The sequence below is a fragment of the Ooceraea biroi genome, chromosome 4, assembly GCF_003672135.1.
Source record: "Ooceraea biroi isolate clonal line C1 chromosome 4, Obir_v5.4, whole genome shotgun sequence".
Lineage (NCBI taxonomy): Eukaryota > Metazoa > Arthropoda > Insecta > Hymenoptera > Formicidae > Ooceraea > Ooceraea biroi.
This window is the reverse complement of record NC_039509.1, coordinates 9,304,863-9,329,448: the sequence shown is the minus strand read 5'-3', so window position 1 is coordinate 9,329,448 and position 24,586 is coordinate 9,304,863. Positions and strand designations below refer to the sequence as shown.

The window sequence follows — 24,586 nt, the reverse complement described above, 5'->3', positions numbered from 1 at the left end:
GGTAAAATTATATGTACAAATATTTAGTTTTCTTTATAATATAATACTTATTTTGAATACTTTTAATATTAATGTTACTGTTAGAAAAGATTACCTTGGATAAAGAGAACGCTTCCATAACATGCAACAACACACTGTGTATATTTTATATGTATATGTTTAGAGTGCAAAATATAATGATTAAATATTTATATTTTTCCCTTTCCTCTGGAAAAACTGCATCATTATAATAACTATAGCGTGATTGTTATTGTATATGTTACTGTATTAACTTATATATTTTATACATACTAATTCCAGGAAAGGTCTTTGAATTAATTTCGAGCGAAAGCAAATGAAATAGTTTGTTCTCGCTTAGAATTAATTCAAAGACCTTTTCTGGGATTAGTATGTATAAAATATATATTTTCATTCTACAGTTACTATTCAGTTACAAAAAATATAACAGTAATATAACAATTACATAATTTACATCACGATTATATATATGTTATATAATTATTCGCTAACTTTGTTAAGAGTATATAACGTGTTACATACGTATTATATTCACGTTATATAATTGTAACATGTATGAGTAGGAAATTACTAATAACGTGTATATAACCTAGTACATCTATGTAATATTGCGTGTTACATTCCGTTTTATTACGGTAATGTAATAGTTATATACCCGTGTTTGCTGGGAAACCACTTGGGCAAATGCCCGATCTTGCCCCCCCCCCCCCCCCTATGTACTTTTACTTTATTTGACATTTAACAAATAATAGAAAACAATTAAAACAAGAAAGCAAACGAGACAGTATCAAGTGATGATTCTAATCCGGCACTGATTCGATCCGTATTCTGGAACGACGGATTCGTGACTGATCGTAACGATGAACAGAAGGATATTCGGGGTTGTGTCATTTGTTGGGTGATGGAGTTTTTACAGGAGAGATTAACTCCTAGATAGACAGCTTGCGAGACCCTCTCTCATTCGCCTTAACACGTTGATCGCCACGTCACCCGAATCTGGGTGACAGAGAGTTTCCTCAGAGACTCCGTCACCCACAATTGGGTGACGCTTTGAGACGCAGAATGAAACTGCGGAGCAGAACGGCAAGCGAAAATAATACCATTCCAGATAATTACTTATCTATCAATGACGTTCTACAAATCGGACAAATATCACTGTCGAGTCGACGAGCATCAAAGTAACGCCGCAACGTCCCAATCTATTAGGGGAAACACATCCGATTTATGGGGATGGACGATCAACCTGTTAAAGCAGGTTGCCGCCATAGATCATAACCGGCTAAATGCAACTTGTTTATTTGCCAGAACAAACAAATTACAGTGATACTATAATTTCGTTGTGAAAAAGTGCAGAGCAATGTAACTTTGGAACTCGCGTTCCATGCATTCTCCATTTATTTCCATACCGCGTATCAAGTTGATTGTAATCAAATTTATCACGTGATCAAAGGCAATTCGGTACTGCGCATCAGCAACAATATGCTACTTTCATCGATTTATGATTTAGAAAACCGCACGATGAGAATTTCAATTTGATATTATCATACATATATAGCGTTAGATATCGTACGGACACTATTTCGTCAATGCAAACTTTTCAAAAAAGTAATCCTATTGTACAAGACAAACGTGTATTCAATTCGTGCAAAAGTACTATTCAACGAGTAGACTATGGCTGCATTCCGATATTGGCCGGTATTCATAGTCGGATCTTATATTTAAGACCGTCTTAAGTGTATCTTCAGATACTGCGTAGCCAATGAAATGATCTATACAGCATCTGCAGATAAGCTTAAGACGATCTTAAATATAAGATCCGACTATGAATACGGGCCATTGACTGCCAGTACTGAAAAGCTATAGTTTATGTCACGTATACTATAGATTTTCAGTACTAGCAGTAATATCGGAACGCAGCCTATGTTACATTCAGAGGCGTAGCTAGACCTACGTTTTTTTTTTTTGGGGGGGGGGCTAAAAATACTTCTATCTTTGATAGAAACAACTACCGTTTATTTTTTGTATTGAAAAATTATAAAATTTTTTAACACAGCACAGAACAACATATCTAACATTAAGTACCTAACTTAATTGAAGCATCAAACAACAAATTAAACAGTCAAATACTAAGATCTTATTTTAAATATCTTTGAGAAGAACAAACATCTTTAGGCAAAGACATTATTATAGGCACAGCCTTATCCCAATTTAAATTTGACATTAACAAAGAATTGAAGAACAAAAATAAATATTTAAAAAATGAAAAACCTAGTATAGTAGAACGAAATATAAACTATTAAAGAACATGTAATAATAAACACTGTAAAAGAACTTAAGTTATTAATCTTGGTGCGAAAAAAGTAACTCCAGTCTTGGGAGGGCTTGAGCTCCTATAGCCTCCCCCCCCCCTGGCTACGCCACTGATTACATTATAATGGGTGTTTTCCAGCAACGACACAGTGCGACACAGTGTATCATTCTATCTTCTTTCAATACCAGCGAACAACAAAGATAGAATGATACACTGTGTCGCACTATGTCGTTGCTGGAAAACACCCAATGTCACGACTAGCTTAACACCCGAGTGCTTCGAGTGTATCGATGTTTTAACAAAGGCAGTTAACAACATACAACAGTGTTCTCACATACTCGTTCCGAGAAGACTGTCTCCCACTCGATTGTAACATTACTCGGATATAAATCCAACTCCATCGGACAAGAGACATTAATTCCATTCAATTACAAACGTGTAAACGACGAATTTTCTATATATAAGAACGTGTTACGTAACGTATATATCTATGAGAGTATCTTTGAGTAAACCTAACTTTTGTATAAAAACAATACAAAACAGTCTTCCGTATTGTTCCTAACTGTTCTTATTGCCACTATCAAGAGATGCTGTATGCTTTGCTCATTCCATAGCCAATTTACAATTATTAATAAATACAAATATAACTGCTATGCTCCAATACGATAAAACAATTTCCTAGAAAGAGCTCATATTTGAATTTGATGTCACGTTTAACCATCGAGTTAATAAAATCTACTCTCGCTCTATAGCGTAAAAAGGCAAACAAGTCTCATCCAAAAGGCTCGCATGTTAAGCTTTAATAACAAGATTTGCAAATGTGTTACTCTTCTAAGACACATGTCATCATGTGTAATTTCCTTCCAATTCTTTCTCTGGCATTTCATCCCCAACATGCGTTTCAAGCAATTCCATTTCTTCTGAATTATCTAAACTCGAGGAATCTATGTTGTTTCTCGTTTGGCGTATCCTTTTAATTTTCTTTTTGATGGCCATCGCGCCTGTATAATACCATACATTAGTCTTCATCAAACTAGATGCAATTCAGATTTCAAGAGAAAACAAGCGACGAGCCTCACTTACAAATTAGCGTCTGCCATAGTTCAACTTTTTTTGCTGTTCTCTCATTGGATTTCTTCAAAGACTCTCTATGCCTCTTATGGATACCTGCTAATTCGATGGCTTCCTGAGACGGAGGCGGAAACAAGCAAATTTCAAGCCAATGTGTAGCTTTCGCATGTCCAATAAGTCTGAGCAACACCTAAAACATGAAGAAAGAGAGTTTATTACGGTCCATTATAATATTAACTGTGTATATATGGCGTGTATGTACACTTGGCGCGAGACACTACCGTGTCTCTTGATATCATTTTCCTTTTTTTTGAAGTTTGTTGAAATAAAAAATATGTATAAATAAAATATCCCTAGATATATGTACCGAATCTAAGCATTCTATTGCAAACCACAGCCATAACCCAGGTTCCACTCCTGTGTAATTTGCTTCCTCCGACCAAAGCATAAATACAGGCACGTAATACAGATACAGATATATCCTGTAACCACCATTACAAAATCACATTCATTGTAATATTGCATTAAAATACATATTTAAGGGGATCCTGGAGTCGTCTGCATTACCGACGGAATGAGTGAGTGTTTTTAAATAGATCTTTTCATTAGTTGCGCAGAATGAAAAATCGTTTTACACGATGAAAGCAATCCTTTTGCATGACATCAAGGACCTAATCTTGTGTTCAGTTTTACTCTTTGTTACGATTTTAGAGATGCACATATGCTCAAAATTTTTATTTCAATCAAACTTTTTTACTTCTGAAGTCTCTTTTAAAAGCTTCCTTATATTCTTTCCTTCTGTCTCTTTGTCAATAGCTACTCATTTTGTACGTACAAACTGCGCATCTTATATATTACAAGAATATTATCATACGAGACAAGCCACAAGTCGGTAATAAAACTGTGATTTTCGAAATTGTTTTCGTTTTTAACATTAAGTCCAAGTCATTGACAAACATTTTGATGTGTACTGTAATTGTGGAAAAAGATTTGGATAAAGTTCCGAAAAGGGTACGGCTCCGATTTTAATGAAACTTTGTAAAAAGCTTCCTCTCAGGTTGAAATGAAAGTCTTTAAAAGGATTTTTGGCGACTCTCATAAAAAGGTCATTTTTTAATAATAAATTCTCAGAAAATTAACAATGATCTCTATTTGTATTTAAGTGAATATGTATATATTGATTGTATTGATTTTTTTATGTTTTTACAAAAAGTAATACATGTTATAATAAATTTTAATTGGTTTTTCCTGGATAAATAGTTTTAATATCTTTCAAAAGTTGTTCAAATGGATCTATATTAAGTTTATGTACACGACGACGCCACATAAATTCACACATATGTTCAGCCATTCTGTCTGAGTGAAGCAAGGACTTGAGTTTGACATATATTACAAAGGTCACCTTCCCGAATAACCCGCACTAGGTTTCACCCGTCGCTCGTTGTTTGTTAAAAAGTTATTAACGAAAGAAGTTTCGAAAATGTAGTAGTTATTTTGAATATTCAAAGACATAAACGACAAATATGTATATGAACGAAGGAAGGAAAGTCATTTAAAGCAGTGAATCGTTAATATTTAGAATAGTTTGTTTTAATATAAGTACAAAGTATTCTCTGCTTTAACCTAATCTAACCTAGTTAAACAACGAGCGACGGTTAAAATCTTTTTTACAGTACTCAGGAAGGTAACCTTTATAATATATGTCAAGGTCAAGGTCGTCCGAAGGTGCTCCATTAAACTATATAATTACCAAATAGAAACAAATTCGTCCTTCAATGTGTGAACAGAATGTAAACAATAGCATACTAAACTTTACGAATCTCCACAATACAATATTTGAATAATATACTCAATAATATACTCAAGTTTCTAATAATTATACCTTTTATCATTTTTCCATAAAAAATAACTTTTTTATGGGAATTGCCAAAATTCTTTTTAAGAACTTCCATTTTAACCTGAGAGAAACCTTTTCACAAAGTTTTATCAAAACTGGAATACTATACTCAAATTTCTAGTAATTATACCTTTTATTATTTTCCCTTAAAAGATGATCTTTATGGGAGTCGCCAAAATTCCTTTTAAATACTTTCATTTTAACCTAAGAGAAAGCTTTTTAGAAAGTTTAAATGAAATCGGAGCCGTACCCTTTTCGGAACTCCACCCAAGGGTTTGTTTTATGCAACCAAAAAAAAGTTTGATTGGAAGAAAGTTCATGGTAAAACAGACGACTCCAAGATCCCCTTAAGAATATGGTTGCGTACTAACCAGATCAGGCAGTGCAATAGGAACAATAACTTGCAGATTGGTCTTAGGATCGTTTGAAGAATGCATAGCAGAATCCGACAGACATTAACCATCACGACATCGATAGTTTTGTACATGAGAAAGATACCTGTAACCATGCACCGCCTATAACTGTGAGAAATATGTACATGTACATATATGTATTCTCTTTAGTATAATTATGCAAGTACATATGTAATGTTAATGTAAAATATGCATAAAACACATGTGCACGATATTGTCAATTACATGACACATGTAAATAATATCAAATTAACAAAGGCAAAGTGGAAAAACGTAAAACTTCACTAAAAGTTTTCGGCTTGACTATTGAACAAGAATGAAAGAGAAAAAAAGGAAAATAATAAAAGATATTACAATGGGTTGGCAGTTTGCGTCACGACAGAACGGATGATTTACTTTTGCTGATATGGATTCAAGATGAACGATGCAAAGAGTAAGTTTGCGCATCCCTTTATCCAAGCACCATGACACAATATGTCAATCCCCGCTTGATGAAGGTAGAAGCTTTTGTGCAACGCGACTCCTAGTTCTTGATACATCATACCCTGCTTGTGGGCAGCAAAGCTGAGGATTTGGGTAGCCAATGATCTCATGTAACATATACTACCAAAACAGAAGCCACAATACCATGTAGCTTTGATTATTCTGCTTCGTTGTATCAAGGGAAAGCGCATACGCCTGAACAGCGACTGCATAAATTTAATACACGTAAAATGTAAACTTGGCATATTTATAAAAATTAAGTATAACGTTCGAATCAAGAAACTCACGTTAAGACACTTTTCATATAACAGATACAGCATTATCCAGAACAGAATGAGATATCCCACGAGTATGTCAGTGTCCCGCACTTTTGTGTCATCTGGATAACGCGAGCTCCCAAGGACTCGTTTGTTCCAGACATTTGGAAAGAGAGGCAAAAAATTGGTCGGATCGAACAAGGAGTACAGACGGACGGCCCAGTTACTCGCCGCTTGTTCGTACATACTTCTTATTGTCTGACGATGATGCAGGATTCACGCAACAACATCGTCGAGATCATGTGAGTGAATTCCTAATTACTTTGTTGTTTTTTGTATTCACTGTAACTATAACCGTTAGCAAATGAACCAGCCGGCAATCAGCTGTTTTGTTGCTCAGCGAGAGTTTTATTGCCAGAAGTATCTTTTCTTGTTTTACGCTGATTATCGAGTTTTGCCAGTTTGCTCGTTTCCTAGTTTCCGGTCACAGTTATTCGTATCTCTTTTTTCAAGATTTATATTGTAATTATTCAAATAAAGTTTATTTGATGAAAAAACTAAACCACGAAAGTTGAAGTCAATCTACTTCTTCTTGTTGTATGGCTCAGTGGCGAATAACGCCCATACACCAGCACTAGAGGCCAGTGCGTCCAATCCTGAGCAAGCACGTCGATGCAGTGCAAGCATCCGATTCCGCTCCACGCGCATATCATACGCCATCTTGAGTCAGTTGCGACTCGATACTGGTACACTCCCATGAGCAACGGTCACTCCCGCCACCCTGCTGCGAGTGCCAGTCGGTACTGTGGAGGCGGTGTCGAGCGTGTCGACAGTCGTGTATCGTATCATCGAATCAAAGATTAAGGCCGGTATTCATAGTCGGATCTTATATTTAAGACCGTTTTAAGTTTATCTGCAGATGTTGTATAGATCATTTCATTGGCTACGGAGTATCTGAAGATACACTTAAGACGGTCTTAAATATAAGATCCAACTATGAATACCGGCCTAAGACCAGCTTGCTGAACAAAACGAAGCAACGCTTTATATGCCTGAATATTCTGTGAAAAGGCAATCTGATAAACGTCGTAGGGTGGCGAAAAGCCGTTATGAAACAGGTCCATGACAAGTGTCGCGGAGTGCTGAGCGAGTAATGAACAATTAAAGAAAAGATGATTAGCATCCTGATATTGACCGCAATCGCATGTGGCAGAAAGAGTAATTCCCTTATCAGTTCATTGCGCATGCTTCATCACTCTCCGCAGTCCCTGTACAGCATCAGTACGATAGATTTCCTAACCCCGAAACTGTCACTTTTTAACATTTCGTAACTTTTTTCTACTTGAGAGCGACGATTTTCCTTCTCGCAATCGCATTTTCTCATCAAAATAAACGATATTGCAAAGTTAGAACGAAATCGGTGAGGAAGAGACTCTCCTTCAGATTTACCCAAAAACTTTCCAGGCATCGGAACCAAGGCTTCGCAAGAACCGGATCAACCTTTCTGTCAAAATAACGCTTCCCCTTATTTGTACAATCCTGAATAATGTGGCGACAAGCCCGGCGCCCTATCGATTCATGAAACGAAGAAAAAAAGGATTTATAGTGACAAGACTGCACGGATGCATCTGTCAAAGAAAGAGCGGCCTTGGCGAGTCCGTCCGCACGCTCGTTTCCAACGATTCCAGAGTGGCCCGGAACCCACAGCAGGCGGACGGGCATCCCCCTCTCCAAAAGCAACGACCTAAAAGCATTCTTAATTGTATATATTGTTGAAATTTGATTATTTCCCTTTGCAAATGTGCGAGATAAGGTATAAATAAATGTGTTCAGTATTTCAATAAACAAAAGAAAATGTATATATATATAATTACGAAAAATATGTAACAATACATTCAAACAGTTTCAAATAATTATATATCAATCACATACAAATAAGCAAGAAAATATACGTGTGAACCTCAAAGTCACAAGAAAAGAAAATACAAAAATAGCCAATGCTTTGTTCAAGCAAAGAATCTCATAAATCAAATTAAAGAAAAATTTCTACTCATCCGATTGATTCCGTGACTTCCGGATATCAGTCGCCTTTTTCGTTTTTCAGATCTGTGCACAAATCCGCCTTAATTCTATATCGGTAAACTATCCGCCAGTAACTATCCGCCAGTGGATCCACTTATTTGTTCGCTCGCTACAACGGTCGCGTGAGAAAAGGGTCGAATACATCGCTACGCGTCTCGTCGTGCCGATATTTGTCTATCGATATTTGATGCCCGAATCTTCCCGACACAATTGGGCAGAATTAGCGCGAAGTTTAAACTAGTTTTCTCAACATATATAACCGGTGGGTGCTTACCACAACCATCAGGCATCCGTAGAGCAGATATGACGCTCAATGAGTCCGACGCAATCAGCAATCTAGAACACGGGGGGCCGGTCAGAAGAAGGTCTGCGGCCCGAAGGATAGCGGTGGTTTCCGCGTCAAAGATGGATTGGTGGTCATGCAATCTTCGGCATATCGATATGCGGGGTTGATCTCCGAAGATACCATAGCCTACCCTGTAAGTATCCCCGACGAGCTACCGAGACCCGTCAGTAAAAAGGACGCGTTGGAAGTCGCCGTTCCGAATGTATTGGCCTAGAAGAAAAGACGAAATCAAAACCCGAGCGCAAGTCCCACCCAGCCGAAACATCCGCGTCACACATGAAGTATCTGATCTCCAAAGGAAAACCCAGAAAGCCAGGCAAATCGAACCGCTCAATCCGAGGAAGCAAATGCCTCATTTTCGAAAAAACTGAAAAAAGTCCATATATGTTGATACGCAGCGGATCGTCCGCATCGGCACCGCGCTGTAAGAGGCAGTTTAGAGGGTGATTTGAGCGTGCCACCGTTTTGCAAACAAATTTTCTCTGTAATAAATGCCAGCTGTCCTCCATAGGTAGTTCGCCGGAAATATCCAGAAGAACATTTGTGGGGGTCGTTCTCATGAGGCCAAGAATCGTGCGAATCGCGGCGTACTGAATGCGTTGTATCTTAATAAGGTCACAATCCCCAAAGTCAATCTAGACGTTCCCACCATTGACATTAGAATACAATAGACGGAGCCTTAGCTATCGAAGAAGGTGAGGGGGAGCCTGATATTCGCGGTAAGGGGGAACTGGGGGAACTGCATGAACTTCGGTCGAATTCGGTTACGTTCGGCTAACGTTCGGCTAATGGTTCAGTTGACGGGCTCCTGCTCACATATTGTGCTTGTGATTATTGTATTGATATCTAAAGTGATTATGACCTTTTGGATTTCTATCAGTGACATGAGTTTTGTGTATTTGGCTGCAATAATCGTATAAATAATAAAAATTCTAAACAATTAGAAAAAGCAAAAGCTGCAAACAGAAAGTTTTCATTCTACTTGTAAGTAAATTATTTGAAACCTAGATTAGGTTATAGTTATGTTAATAAGAAATTATATGTAATTTTATTGAGTAAGTAAAGCGAACTAAATGGATTGTTGCCTTGATTTACATTATTATCAAATAATAATGAAACAGGTGTGACGCCAATTATTTTATTATATAGTTATATTTACAGTTGTAAAATAATAAAAAGAATAAATAAATAAATAAATTTACAAGTATGTGTGTTCTATATTGTATTTTATATTCTATTGGATTTCTTTATATATATGCGTATTTAGATCAAAAGTTCTCAACTCTATTTACCTTTCAAAGTGTTTCTTTTTTTGCAAATTTTTATACATTCTAGATACGGTTTAGCTTCATAAAGCAAAAAAACACTTTTATTTCTATTTATTATTTAATACATATATATAAAATTATTAAAATAGCGTTCACGATTTGTCAAAAATAAATGTTCTTCAAACATTTCCATAAAAATCTCATTGCGAATTGCTGATGTCGATGGAATTGTCATGCAACGCCGAACATAACCGAACCGCTAACCACGGAATTACCCGAAGTTTATGCACTACCCCCCTTACCGCATTTATCAGCTTCCCCTCTGAGAAGGCTCCGTCTATGTATTCTAATGTCAATGATTTTATCTCTTATTTTTCATATTTCTATTTTTCAATAGTATTCAAAACTATTATTACGTTTACACGAGCGATACTTCTGTAGTAAGCTTACATTTGCTCGTCATTAATTGGTTCCGCCATTATTATTCCGCCATTATGTATCCAGCCAATCAGAAATTGAAAACCTTGGCCAGTCTCTTACTTCTAGGGTCTCTAATCGCTGTTACGAGAGCTAGTCGCGAAAAAGTTCACTAGCAACTCCACCAAACTCCGGATTTTTAAGGTGCCATTTCATGCAGCGAAAAATCGCCGCGAATGAAGGTCACGTGATCATTCGCTGTTCGCTAGCGAGTAATCGCTGTTCGCTGAAAAGTTTCAGCTTGTAGCGAATATTCGCAAGGAGCGAATATGTCTGCTCCAACTAAGAATGTTAACTTTTCAAATTGAGTTGCAGACATGCGTATGTAATTATTAAATCTCAAATCTTCTAAAACGAGTTTAGGTAGCACAGCATGAAAGAATCCATGCACTTTCCTTTCTTGAAAAATGGGTGCTAACCAATATTTCTTTTTACAATATCTTTTTTTCTCACTTTTTCTCAAATGTAAAAGTGTAGCTGCAACTGCAGCAGCTTTCCTTTTCTGTACAATATAATAATAATTTGCTTGTACATATTGCAATAACCACTGCAGTTGGTAGTTATACTAAGTCACGTTTATAACCGACTCGTCGTCCATTACAAAGATTTCAAGAATTTCCTACAAAGTAATAATTTAATCTATATTTATTAAATATAATATTTAAAAGCATTTCAAAACAACTATGTATAATATTTTCTTACTATTGTTGACATGCAACCATACAGATGTGACGCTCAAAAACTATTCGTGGCGAATTATTCGCTACTCGCTAAAAATCATTCGCAGCGAAAAATTCGCTGCATGAAAAGGCACCTTTATGTTATTCGCCCTGCAAGTTACTGGACGAATTAACCCAGCAAACACAAAATATAACTGTTATATAACACAGAAGTAACAGGCAATATAACAACTGCTATATGTTATTAATGTTAAAGTTACATAATTTTCTTTGTAACTGCAATATAACTGTATTATAAAACTGTTATATTGATCTGTTATATTGGTTATAATAATATAACAGTAATATAACTTAAATATGCGATGTTATATAACTGTAATATTTGCATATTATGTCTATGTTATACAAGGTGTTTCACACAAGGGTAAAAACCTTTCGCCAACAGGTAGATAACGTCAGATCGTATTAAAATGTCCTAAACCATTTTGCGATCTGCGCAATAGTTAACGAGTTATTAAGTATTAAAAATCGCGGTATTAGTCCGGCCTACCGGCGAGTCAGTGCGCGCGAGCCAGAGCGGGGCGGGGTAGGCGGGAATAATAGGATGAGCCGCTCGCGCGAGTCGCGGCGCGACGCGATAGCGGGTATCGGATTACAGCAGCAAGCGAGACAACGCGTGAAAAATAATTGTTACATATTTCTTTTTGTGATGTACACGCAAGTTTTATTTATTAATATTAATAATGTTAATTAATATGGTTATTAATTAATATTATTAATATTATTAATATTAATAAATAAAACTTGTGTGTACATCACAAAAAGAAATACGTAACAACACTTTCTCGGCAACTCGCGCGCGTGAATGAGATGATAAGAAATTATTGTATGATTACTAATTATTTACCATATTGATTAATATTATTCACCATAGTATTATTTAATATTTTCGTGCTATCTTTTCCACACCACTTTGCAGTAGATAGCATGGTGCGTTTTTTTTAAGTGGTTTCCCCAATAGGCCTAATCCACTCTAACTAATTAATGTAAGAATTGTTCGAAGTGCCGTCCTCCTTCTCGTACACAGATTTCGGCTCTTCGAGTAATATTGCGCGTCTCACGGTGCGCCATGTCCGGCGTGATGGTATCGAAGGCCGCAACAATAGCTTCACGAACTTCTTGTTCCGTACCATCACGCCGGTCCTCTATCGCAGTTTTAATGTACCCCCATACAAAATAATCGAGTACATTTAAATCAGGCGACCGTGCCGGCCAGATGATTGGGCCACCTCGACCCATCCACCTGTCCGGAAAACGCGCGTCTAAAAGATTCCGTACTTGCCTGCTAAAATGTGCAGGAGCTCCATCGTGTTGAAAAATCAACTCCGCCCGTACGTCGAGAGGGACATCTTCAAGAAGAGCTGGAAGTTGATTTGCGAGGAACTCTGCGTATAATTGCCCGGTTAGCCTGGGCGGAAGGAAGTACGGACCGATCTGAGAATTATCAAGAAACGTTAGTAGATAAGTGCGGAAGAAAATTAGCCGAAATACAAGGTGCACTCACCACTTGATCTCCAATCATGCCGGCCCAAACATTTATGGCCCAACGGCGCTGAAATGCGCCTTGTCGAACAGCGTGCGGATCTTCTTCTTCCCAACGTACGAAGTTGTAAGAGTTAAACACCCCGTTCGGTGTGAAGGTGGCCTCGTCCGTCCACAGGATGCGGTCGGGGAAAGAAATATTCCGCCGACACTGCGCGAGGAACCCTACATGCATTTTATTGAGAATTAACACGAATGCACTACAAATACTGTAAATGTTAAATAAGAGTAATGAAAATACCTTCACAGAAGAAGATGCGCGGTTGTGCATCTCCGGGAAGAAGTTGCTGCACACGTTGATAGTGGTAAGGTCTTAGACCACTACGCCGTAATGTACGATGCACCAAACTGTTGGAAATTCCAAGTGCACCAGCAACGCGACGCACGCTGTTTCTGGGATTTCGTTCGAATTCCCGTAAAATCCGTTCTTCTGTACGAACGTCGTGACACATTACTGCACCGAGTCGTACGCGATTTGGAACGACGGATCCGGTTTCCCGTAATCGCTGGATACAGCGCGTAAGTGTTACGTACGACGGATGTACACGGTCAGGAAATCTTTCCGCGTAAAGACGTACCGCGGCATTTCCGTTTTCACCCGCCATCCCATACGTTATCACCATATCGGTGTATTCTCTCGCGGAGAACTGGGCCATCATGCAACAATAGCTCGATTTGTCTCGTACGGAATCAAATCGTGCACTGCAGTGTAAGCGTCGAAGACGAAAACGGCGACATAAACAATTGACGATCGCAAACAGTCGACAAAAGCCGCCAGTGCAGGAAGAAAGACATTCCGTACCTGCGGTTCAATTTTTTAACTACAACAAACTTTTCTATTGATACATCGAAAAATGTCTAACGATTATTGCATGATGGCCCAGTTCTCCGCGAGAGAATACACCGATATGGTGATAACGTATGGGATGGCGGGTGAAAACGGAAATGCCGCGGTACGTCTTTACGCGGAAAGATTTCCTGACCGTGTACATCCGTCGTACGTAACACTTACGCGCTGTATCCAGCGATTACGGGAAACCGGATCCGTCGTTCCAAATCGCGTACGACTCGGTGCAGTAATGTGTCACGACGTTCGTACAGAAGAACGGATTTTACGGGAATTCGAACGAAATCCCAGAAACAGCGTGCGTCGCGTTGCTGGTGCACTTGGAATTTCCAACAGTTTGGTGCATCGTACATTACGGCGTAGTGGTCTAAGACCTTACCACTATCAACGTGTGCAGCAACTTCTTCCCGGAGATGCACAACCGCGCATCTTCTTCTGTGAAGGTATTTTCATTACTCTTATTTAACATTTACAGTATTTGTAGTGCATTCGTGTTAATTCTCAATAAAATGCATGTAGGGTTCCTCGCGCAGTGTCGGCGGAATATTTCTTTCCCCGACCGCATCCTGTGGACGGACGAGGCCACCTTCACACCGAACGGGGTGTTTAACTCTTACAACTTCGTACGTTGGGAAGAAGAAGATCCGCACGCTGTTCGACAAGGCGCATTTCAGCGCCGTTGGGCCATAAATGTTTGGGCCGGCATGATTGGAGATCAAGTGGTGAGTGCACCTTGTATTTCGGCTAATTTTCTTCCGCACTTATCTACTAACGTTTCTTGATAATTCTCAGATCGGTCCGTACTTCCTTCCGCCCAGGCTAACCGGGCAATTATACGCAGAGTTCCTCGCAAATCAACTTCCAGCTCTTCTTGAAGATGTCCCTCTCGACGTACGGGCGGAGTTGATTTTTCAACACGATGGAGCTCCTGCACATTTTAGCAGGCAAGTACGGAATCTTTTAGACGCGCGTTTTCCGGACAGGTGGATGGGTCGAGGTGGCCCAATCATCTGGCCGGCACGGTCGCCTGATTTAAATGTACTCGATTATTTTGTATGGGGGTACATTAAAACTGCGATAGAGGACCGGCGTGATGGTACGGAACAAGAAGTTCGTGAAGCTATTGTTGCGGCCTTCGATACCATCACGCCGGACATGGCGCACCGTGAGACGCGCAATATTACTCGAAGAGCCGAAATCTGTGTACGAGAAGGAGGACGGCACTTCGAACAATTCTTACATTAATTAGTTAGAGTGGATTAGGCCTATTGGGGAAACCACTTAAAAAAAACGCACCATGCTATCTACTGCAAAGTGGTGTGGAAAAGATAGCACGAAAATATTAAATAATACTATGGTGAATAATATTAATCAATATGGTAAATAATTAGTAATCATACAATAATTTCTTATCATCTCATTCACGCGCGCGAGTTGCCGAGAAAGTGTTGTTACGTATTTCTTTTTGTGATGTACACACAAGTTTTATTTATTAATATTAATAATATTAATAATATTAATTAATAACCATATTAATTAACATTATTAATATTAATAAATAAAACTTGCGTGTACATCACAAAAAGAAATATGTAACAATTATTTTTCACGCGTTGTCTCGCTTGCTGCTGTAATCCGATACCCGCTATCGCGTCGCGCCGCGACTCGCGCGAGCGGCTCATCCTATTATTCCCGCCTACCCCGCCCCGCTCTGGCTCGCGCGCACTGACTCGCCGGTAGGCCGGACTAATACCGCGATTTTTAATACTTAATAACTCGTTAACTATTGCGCAGATCGCAAAATGGTTTAGGACATTTTAATACGATCTGACGTTATCTACCTGTTGGCGAAAGGTTTTTACCCTTGTGTGAAACACCCTGTATACCATTTTTAACATACAGATGTCGAGTCGTCCGCTAGATGGCTTCTGTTTCTCATATGCAAAATATGATACAAAATATATATAAGAACGGTGATCACGGCACAGTACAACTTGTATTATAAGTCCATTTCTACAATGAAGTGGTACATTTTTGAACGAATAATAAATAAGAGCAAAGTACTAACTTCTGCATAACGTTTAGGAAAATAAATTAAACACAAACCTATACTTGTAGAAAGAGGAAGAAAGAATAATTATATTTCATTTATGTAACATTTAAGTAACATTTTAGTAACACGTTATATTACTGTTATATTACTGCAATTTCGTATGAGTGGGAAATTACAACTAACATATACATTACATGTAACGAACATGTTATATTGCGTGTTACATTCTGTTATATTATGGCAATATCACTGTTATATGACTGTGTTTGCTGAGTTAATACATATATCTATTATTTAATTCGTACTCTCTAAATTTCTTGGAGTGGAATCTCACTCTTTTGGAGTGAGATGTCACTACAAGCAATAATGAAAATACTGCTAGTCGAAAAGAGTGAAATTTCACCTTTTTAAAAGAGTAAAGTTTTCACGCTTATTTGGAGTGATTCTTCAACTCTGAAAAGAGTGTCATATGTCATAAAATAAAACTAATCAGTGAACACTCAGTGATTTTTTATCTATAATTAGTTCTTGCCTTTAGATCGTCGTTGGATTCAAGTGCAGAAACCAATGAAAATATATCGTAATGAAAAATCACTGAGCGCTCACTGATCAGCTTTGTCTTCGCGGCCTATGTGATATTCTAACCTAAAACCTTCTGAACACGCAGAACCGGGAAATGGGAAGGCAATTTCACTCTAAACAGAGCGAAGTTTGGAGCGCTTATGTCTTCACTTTAAAAATAAGAGTGAAACTCTTCACTTTTTATCTTAAAGTGAACGAAGTCACTCTATTGGAGTGAATATTTACTCCATAGGAGTGAACTGGTCAGTAACTCGATGATTAGAGTGAAAATCGGCTGGATTTTCACTCCCAAAACTTTAGAGAGTAGATAATATCTCGCAGAAAAAGAAGACCAAACACATAAATACATTAAAAGGATTGCCATCAACATCAGGGTTTGTGCCTATTGCTAATTAACTGCTAATAACAGCTGTACATTGGATCCTATGGATAGTTCCAGTATTATAGATATACATATGCAAAAGAGTAAGTCCTCGTATAATAACGGTTTCTTTCTATACATTGTATGGATTAATTCTTTCTTGTTAAAATTACTGTGATTAAAATATATGTATTATGCAGATAACGATCCGCTACAACAAGAAACTACAAATATTGCCATGTCAAGAACACAAACGTTATTGTCAAAATCACATTCAATAATTGACAATAACAAGACGGTACAGTATAGTAATGTCATAGCGAGGAAAACTTGTGATAAAAATATGAATTATGAAGGTAAATACAATTGGATAAATCTTAGAAGTGTCGAAAAAAATGATTAAATTTTATTATTCATGATGTTAATTTCCGCAATATATTTATCAATGCTTACGCGTCAATTGCATTGTATATTCTGAATATCAAAACAATTTTTACATTTTTTTGAAGTAATGCGGAATTCTATTCAAAATCCAATAAGAGAACTAAACTTAAATAAATAAATAAAAATTAAGGTTTTGAAGCATTGACTGCGATTCAAATTGCACGGGACAAACATATTCGTATACAAACTCTCTTGGATTAAAACGTACCACAACTTGTAAAATTGTTTGTGCAGGTGACGATTTAGATGATATAAATATAGAATCGCTTATTGAACCTGTAGAACCTGTTCACTCACCAATATTTATCCAAATTAATGAGAACGGTGAGATATTTATAAAGACAATTATTCCCAGCAAACACAGTCATATAACAGTGATATTGCCATAATATAACAGAATGTAACACGCAATATAACATGTTCGTTACATGTAATGTATATGTTAGTTGTAATTTCCCACTCATACAAAATGGGTGAAGTTCCGAATGGGACAACGCACCGATTGCGATGAAATTTTACAAGTAGCTTCAAGATGTCATAGTAAGGTCAATTCTAAAATTTCACTCACGACTTTTGTTTAGTTCAAAAGATATAAACAAAAACATAACTTAATATATTACTAATCGACAAAAGGAAATTCTGCTCTAATGACCAAATCTTTAGTATATCTTACCAAAGTTATGTCTATAAATAACATTTAAAAAATTTCAACCTTTACTCACTGTCAGTAACAAAAAAAAGGGTAAATATTGTCAATAACGGAGGACGCCCCGATGACCTTGACGGTGGCATATATTATAGAGGTCACTCTCCTGAGTGACCTTCAAAAGGTTTTAGCCGTCGCTCGTTGTTTATTAAATAGTTATTAACAAAAGAAGTGTAATAATTTTGCATGAATTTTCAGTTGTTCACGCGAAGCAAGAACTTGAGTTTGACATATATTACAAAGGTCACCTTCCCGAATAACCCGCATTCACCCGTCGCTCGTTGTTTGTTAAAAAGTTATTAACAAAAAAGTTTAATAAATAAAGCATAATTTTACGATACCATATACGTTTACGAAAGAGTATAATTATGAAATTTTAGCTTTAAATCAGAAATAGAATTGGCTTAGGTTACATTTTCCGAAAGTGGAGCCCCGGACACATACGCTCGTTTTCCTTAGAAGGATTTGTTATGATGTACTTATATGTCGGGCACCTCGGACGATGGCATAGAGGGCGGTGTGGGATGGTATCGGCATCGTTTTCAGCCCGCTTCGCGGGAGGGCGGTGGACAGGGGCTTCGCCCCCCCCCCCCTCCGTCGGAGCAGTGTAACAAATTTCACACAGATTGTGATCACTTGGTACACGGCACGGATCCCGGCGGGGGGAGGGGCTTCGTCCCTCCCTTCCCGCCCTCCCGCGAAGCGGATTGAAAACCGAGCGTATGTGTCCGGGGCTCCAATTTCGGAAAATATAACCTAACTCAAACCTATTTCTGATTTAAAGCTAAAATGTATTCTTATAAAGTGTATTTCTTTTATTAATAGTTTGAGTTATGTTTCTGTTTATATCTTTTGAACTAAACAAAAGCCGCGAGTAAAATTTTAGAATTGACCTTACTATGACCTCTTGAAGCTACCTGCAAAATTTGATCGCAATCGGTGCGTTGTCCCATTCGGAACTACAGCCGCCAAATCTTATATATATATATATATATATATAAGCCAAATACCACTCACTCACTCACTGACTCATCAACGTGCAGCCCGAACCACTGCATCTATCGACTTGAAATTTTAAAGGTATATTCCTACTATCACGTAGGTGCTCACTAAGGGAGGGTTTTCCGAAATTCCATCCCTAACAGGTGAGAAGGTGTAAAATGTGTTTTTATTTAATTCTACACATAAATATCGCGGGTGAAGCCGGGACGGGGGATGCTAGTATTTTATAAAGTAGAAATTGATTTGATCTTTGGTCGATGGGACGGGGCTTAAATCTCGAAAAATATCGAAGACGTTGGATACTTTTCAATACCGTGAATGAGGATACTGGCAGTCCATACTTATATAGTCAAAGTCGATTACTTATAAGATATTTTCGAAATTGACAGATATGGATTTAATATCTCATTAATATTATATTATCTCATTTGTTGTGTTATTGAAGCGCACATTTCTCTTAAGCGGGTCATCCTTTTATTTGATTTGCAAGTGTGTGTGTTAATCACGCTTAATGCGAGCACGATTATGAAATAACAATTTGGAAACTCCAGATTTAAACTCGTGAACCTATGCTGCTTTATCGCGTCTGTTATCGCAGCACGCATGTTTTGCTAACCGATGCCTAAATCACCTCTCATTTCCAGTTTTTACGCGAGAGCAATAACACGTTGATTCAACGTTCCCGAATGGACATAAATGATTGATATTATATCTCTCTTTGCCAGTTGAAAAATGGCAGAGGAAGGTGACATCGAGCTTTCACAGCGGTCTTCTCGATGTGTACCAGGAAATCGTAAAGAAGAAGTCCACTGTCCTGATTTCCTACCGCCAAGGAAGTGGACAAATCCTTCGACATGTCTTACGCGCTGCACTCGACATGATATGGTAAGTCTGTACTTATAATAATATAATTCTGTATCAACTTTTAACACTAAAAATGAATCGAAATTTGCTCGTATAAGTGTATAACCGTACTATTCTTGTGCGGGATCCGACGTTAGTTTGCGGATTCCGGCACTGATAGCTGATGTCGTTCGGAAATGAATGTGCGGCGTGAGAAACGTGACCACTTGGCTATCACTACAAGGACTGGGGCGTGTGACAGGAGTTCACTTATCCAGAGAAATGTTCGGTTAACAAGTTTATTCGTAACAGTCAAACAAAATTAACAAAAAGTCAGTCACGGACTGTCTCGCGACAACGCGCGAAGCTGCGAGGTAACGTCTAGTCCGTCGACGATATCAAGCGGAGATCTTGAACGCGCGTATACGCTCGTGCTGAATAACGCGCCGTGGTTCAACGGATGCACTCCGAACTCGATCTCGAGAAATGCGAACGATTTCAATTGCGGCCGAACTTGGGCGAAATAGAATTTTTACTGTCTGCGATAACGATTTGTTAGCAAACGAGGCTGAATCTGATCTGGCTTTGTTCTCGATGTGCGATCGACAGCAACGTCTCTTGTTTGTCGCCTTCGGTGGAGAAAAATAGACAAACACAACCAAACAAGCGATTCGACATGTCTTTCGTATCTGTCCATCGCACGTGAGGATTTAGGAGCCGTGCGAGCGAGATCGTCGGTGTTCACGCCCGTATGAGGTCAATTTTCAATCGCGAAATACGCAAATATTGTGAAATTTGGATAGAACGCGACAAACATCTTGTGCTCGATTTGCCACGCAAGACTCGATGAAATTTTATAGAAATCTAATTACATGCATTGTCTGACCGTGGTTCGAATCTCGAACAATTCTTAACTTAACATTTTTTTCATTAATCAAATCATTTTGTTCTTCGTGAGAACGTTACGTTCATTTTAAAGTGGACAAACGGAGGATTCTCACATTGCATGATAAAATGACGTGTCTTATTCGATGTTACGTCTCAGGAACTCGACACGTGGGTATCTCACGGTCGCAACAGCAACTTTATTACTGCATAGCTACGACCACTTGCAATAAGCGATGCAGCAACTTTTAATATTTTCAACGCAGTTATATATTGAATTCATTCATCTACCGATACTTATTAAATTGCTCAAAAGAATATAAATAAAGACTATTAATCGCGTCATGTTGTATGTCATAACGTTACAATACGTTCATTATAGAGTTATAATTGTTCTTACCGATTTCATCGCAGGAACCTCAATGGGCTATTACGTAAACGCCTAAACAAATTTGAACAACGAGTACGTTAAAGCTGTGGATAGCAAAACATCGTTCAAGATCGTTTTCATTCACATTTCGCATGATCTATGGTGCGGAGACCGATTGTTGAAAGAAACCCTATTTCCGGATTATCAGGATAACTTCCATTGTCCAAATGAGGCTTATCAACGTGTGGGTCTCCTGGGACCCGATCTTCAAAGTAACGAAGGCAGGCAAGGAACACGATCGATCACTGCGTGTAATTCACAGTTTGGTAGACAAATTGTAACATTCTATAATCATCGTGAATTAATGGTTTTAAAATCGTGATCGCATTGTGTGTAATTTCATGCGACTGTATGCAAACCTTAATGTAAGAGTACCGGAAGAAACCTCGTTCTGGGTGATCGTTCAAAGGAAAGTGGAGTGGAAGCAGAAACGCGACAGTAACTCCAACAGATCGTCGAAGAAGCGACAGGCGCTTCCAGATTTGCTGTTGGACATTGCACAAGATGGTTCGGTTCTATGCGATGAAGATATTCTGGAGGAAGTGAATACATTTATGTATGTTGGTCAAGACACGACAACAGCCAGCATACCTTGGATGCTCTCTGTTCTAGGATGGTATCTCGAGTATTAGATATGTTTATTCACGTTGCGTTGCACTAGTTTCCGATTCGAAGCCCAATATAATTCAATCATCTGAAAGATCATTGAAATATTTAGAATTACTTTCTTCTCGTCTTTTAACAAAAAATATATGTTTCTAAAATAATATTATGATATTTAACTTTGCCTTTCTTAGGAAACTCTCCTGAAGGAATATGATGACGTTATTGGCACAGCTGAGATTACGTTATGAAAATATAAATAAATTAACGTGATTGGATATCTGTCTCGAGGTACTATGATGACTGTATCCAGAGGTCTCGCCTATTGCCAAACAAATATACAGGCCGCTTGAAATAAGTAAGTATTTTGTGCAATGAAATCTTTGCATTTCGCAGAACAATAAATAACAACAAATATTGTTAGTCAATTCAGTAAAACTATATATCACTGATACAATTAATAGAATGATAAAATCCTTTATTATCGACCAAAAACCAGCACAAACAAGTCCGAAAATGCACGATGTTTCGATTATGGATTATGATCCTTATCAAGCGCAAAACGTATTTATTATGACAAAGTCAACATTTGAAAACGCAATACAATTAATGGATCATGACTAAACTGTTTAAAACATTTATTCAATTTTAAAATACATACTGGTAGATGATCCTCCTCCTATATTCGATAGAGTTGGAAAGACACGTCAATACCCAACCGTAGCAACCAAACAACTGCCAGCAGACACAGATCAGGTGTTTATTAAAATAAATACAGATCAGGTATTTATCATCATAAATAGCCGGAAGGTTCTCCGTGTTCATTTGTAAATTGATGGAATTTCTCTTCTTTTTAATAAAACACATTTCCACGATCTCCCTTTTCTTAATGTGTTTTTCCGAATGTAATATTTTAACTTTACCCCAGTCGAACTCGTAGTTATTGATAAATCTGTGCCTACTGACCACTGAATGGCTGCTCTCATTTTTTTAATGTCCGATTTGTGTTCACTAATTCTTTTTTTCAAATGCCTTTTAGTCTGCCCTACGTAACAACCATTCACAAGGTCGATAGAATGAAAACAACATATAAACATAAACTCATTCAGTTCCGAGATATTTGGGAGAAACAACCCAGTAAGCAAACTGTCAGCAATATGTCGACAGATTGGCAGCAGATTCAATCAGAATAATGCAACAGATCCGGTACCATCTGTGTCCGCATTAAGATTGTATTCTGCCAGCAGATCCTGTTAACATGATCTGACAGCAGATTGGCGACAGAAACCGAGCAGAGCCTGCCGACATAACCTGGCGGCAGAAATAGAGCAGGATCTGCGCAGTGTAGTTGGCAGCAGATTGGGAGCAGAAATCGAGCAGGCTCTGCGAGAAAGTGCCGTAGTAGTACAAATTTATTGGAGCAATATTGGTTAACAATATAAATCTAACTTTTTATGTGGGGTATGAATTAATTTCTTATATTGGTTCACTATTGTAAAGTAATCTGTTTTTTTAATCAATACTTAATTTGATTAAATGAGCAAATTTAATGCCTTCAGATTGCTTGCGGCATATGTGGACGTTGTCCATGAGAACCTTTGTGCCGCAAGTGCAAAATTCTTAGAAAAATTAATATTATTATGTCAAGACGCGTATATTAACTTATATAACTGTCAGGCTAAATCTTAACATCGAGTAAGAACTCGACATGTTCACCACCTAGCGGTGCGGAGCGAAAACGCATATTCCTAGCCGTGTAAATTTGAATAGTGTCAAAAGCTGCAGATCCTGTTCGGTTTCTACCGCCAACCTGGCGCCAGGTTATGTCGGCAGGCTCTGTTCGGTTTCTGTCGCCAATCTGCTGCTAACTACACTGCGCAGATCCTGCTCTATTTCTGCCGCCAATCTGCCGCCAGGTTATGTCGGCAGGCTCTGTTCAGTTTCTGCCGCCAATCTGCTGTCAAATCATGTTATAAGAAGGATCTGCTGGCAGAACACAAGCTTAATGCGGACACAGATGGTACCGGATCTGTTGCATATTCTGCTTCAGATATGCTGCCAATCTGTCGGCATACTGCTGACAGTATGCTTACTGGGTGGATTTTGTACCCAATCTGTGGCCTCTTGCTTACATATTTTGTCGAACAGATTTTGTCAATGTCTGTTCTTCGCAGGTTTGGCTGACTGGGAAGGTGTCTAATAATTTTGTCCATGGCTGTACTTGCAAAGTGGCCGTTCCGTCAGTGTTGAAATTATTTTCGAAACAGAAACAGTAATGTAGAATGGCAAAAAGATTGTTTTAATTTTTGGAAATGCGACGTTGTAATTTAATTTTGTTTTAATAGCGCGGTGATCGCGTTCAGTTTGATATGCGTTTGACGATTTATGTTATTTTGTTTCCGCGGACGACCACGCAGCGGCGTGAGCAGCGCGAAGGGAGTCGAGAGCTGGCAACGAGCGAGTCAAGACGTGTTACGCGCAAGCCAGTTGTTACATTACGTTCTTCTATTTTATTGTACCGTATCTCAGTAAATTCTTGTGTGGATCATCAAGGATTCTTGTCATCTTTATCCCACTTTCGATACCATCCCACAGTAACTTTATCATAAACTAGATGGCGCTTGTTCTTCGCACGCTTCGCGCGCTCGGTATAGAATAAAGAACGTATTTTGTTATGATGCGCACATTTTTAAAAGCTGCAAGACGATTGCACATAGCCTATGTTACTCAGGAAGATCTAAGCTATCCACCAGTGAAAGATTTTTTCAAATCGGTTTAGTAGTTTCTGAGATTACCCCGAACAATGGAACAAACTTTACCTCTTTATATATTAGTATAGATAGATATAGATAGATAACTTTATTCCTTCAAGAGCTTTTCCTAAAGGAGAAACAAGACAAAATTTATTACCATGATATTATTTTC

The 24,586-nt window shown here is 38.1% G+C and overlaps 4 protein-coding genes and 4 long non-coding RNA genes across 9 annotated transcripts; 5 read left to right on the top strand and 3 right to left on the bottom strand.

Annotated features, from left to right (window-relative positions):
* Nucleotides 1-1,970: 1,970 nt before the first annotated feature.
* LOC105286830 lies at nt 1,971-7,110 on the bottom strand. 2 transcript variants are annotated; one of them, XM_011352070.3, is made up of 6 exons: nt 6,481-7,090; nt 6,107-6,399; nt 5,669-5,818; nt 3,768-3,882; nt 3,413-3,590; nt 1,971-3,330 (listed from the first exon to the last, which is right to left on the bottom strand). In XM_011352070.3, exons 1-6 carry the CDS (start codon nt 6,694-6,696, stop codon nt 3,176-3,178), a joined length of 1,107 nt encoding a protein of 368 aa, XP_011350372.1. In that variant the 5' UTR covers nt 6,697-7,090; the 3' UTR covers nt 1,971-3,175. The 2 variants fall into 2 exon arrangements, with proteins under 2 accessions (XP_011350372.1, XP_026825031.1); XM_026969230.1 differs by having other exon boundaries at nt 6,107-7,110.
* Nucleotides 3,889-5,251, top strand: LOC113561836. The gene is made up of 2 exons (XR_003406484.1): nt 3,889-4,797; nt 5,109-5,251. It is a non-coding gene; the product is annotated as an uncharacterized LOC113561836 (long non-coding RNA).
* Nucleotides 7,111-7,345: 235 nt separating the features above from the next.
* LOC113561835 lies at nt 7,346-8,416 on the top strand. Its single transcript, XR_003406483.1, has 2 exons — nt 7,346-7,668; nt 7,915-8,416. It is a non-coding gene; the product is annotated as an uncharacterized LOC113561835 (long non-coding RNA).
* On the bottom strand, nt 7,783-10,010 carry LOC113561837. Its single transcript, XR_003406485.1, has 2 exons — nt 8,807-10,010; nt 7,783-8,729 (listed from the first exon to the last, which is right to left on the bottom strand). It is a non-coding gene; the product is annotated as an uncharacterized LOC113561837 (long non-coding RNA).
* A 2,192-nt stretch (nt 10,011-12,202) lies between these two features.
* Nucleotides 12,203-13,620, bottom strand: LOC105284312. The gene is made up of 2 exons (XM_026969008.1): nt 12,868-13,620; nt 12,203-12,797 (listed from the first exon to the last, which is right to left on the bottom strand). Exons 1-2 carry the CDS (start codon nt 13,174-13,176, stop codon nt 12,345-12,347), a joined length of 762 nt encoding a protein of 253 aa, XP_026824809.1. The 5' UTR covers nt 13,177-13,620; the 3' UTR covers nt 12,203-12,344.
* Nucleotides 13,621-13,651: 31 nt separating this feature from the next.
* LOC113561793 lies at nt 13,652-15,142 on the top strand. The gene is made up of 2 exons (XM_026969007.1): nt 13,652-14,474; nt 14,545-15,142. The coding sequence occupies exons 1-2, from the start codon at nt 14,166-14,168 to the stop codon at nt 14,995-14,997; spliced, it is 762 nt and encodes a 253-aa protein (XP_026824808.1). The 5' UTR covers nt 13,652-14,165; the 3' UTR covers nt 14,998-15,142.
* A 1,014-nt stretch (nt 15,143-16,156) lies between these two features.
* LOC105285522 lies at nt 16,157-17,583 on the top strand. Its single transcript, XM_020033670.2, has 3 exons — nt 16,157-16,852; nt 16,949-17,104; nt 17,427-17,583. Exons 1-3 carry the CDS (start codon nt 16,813-16,815, stop codon nt 17,579-17,581), a joined length of 351 nt encoding a protein of 116 aa, XP_019889229.1. The 5' UTR covers nt 16,157-16,812; the 3' UTR covers nt 17,582-17,583.
* A 4,301-nt stretch (nt 17,584-21,884) lies between these two features.
* LOC109611367 lies at nt 21,885-24,213 on the top strand. Its single transcript, XR_002193742.2, has 2 exons — nt 21,885-22,019; nt 23,836-24,213. It is a non-coding gene; the product is annotated as an uncharacterized LOC109611367 (long non-coding RNA).
* Nucleotides 24,214-24,586: the final 373 nt, after the last annotated feature.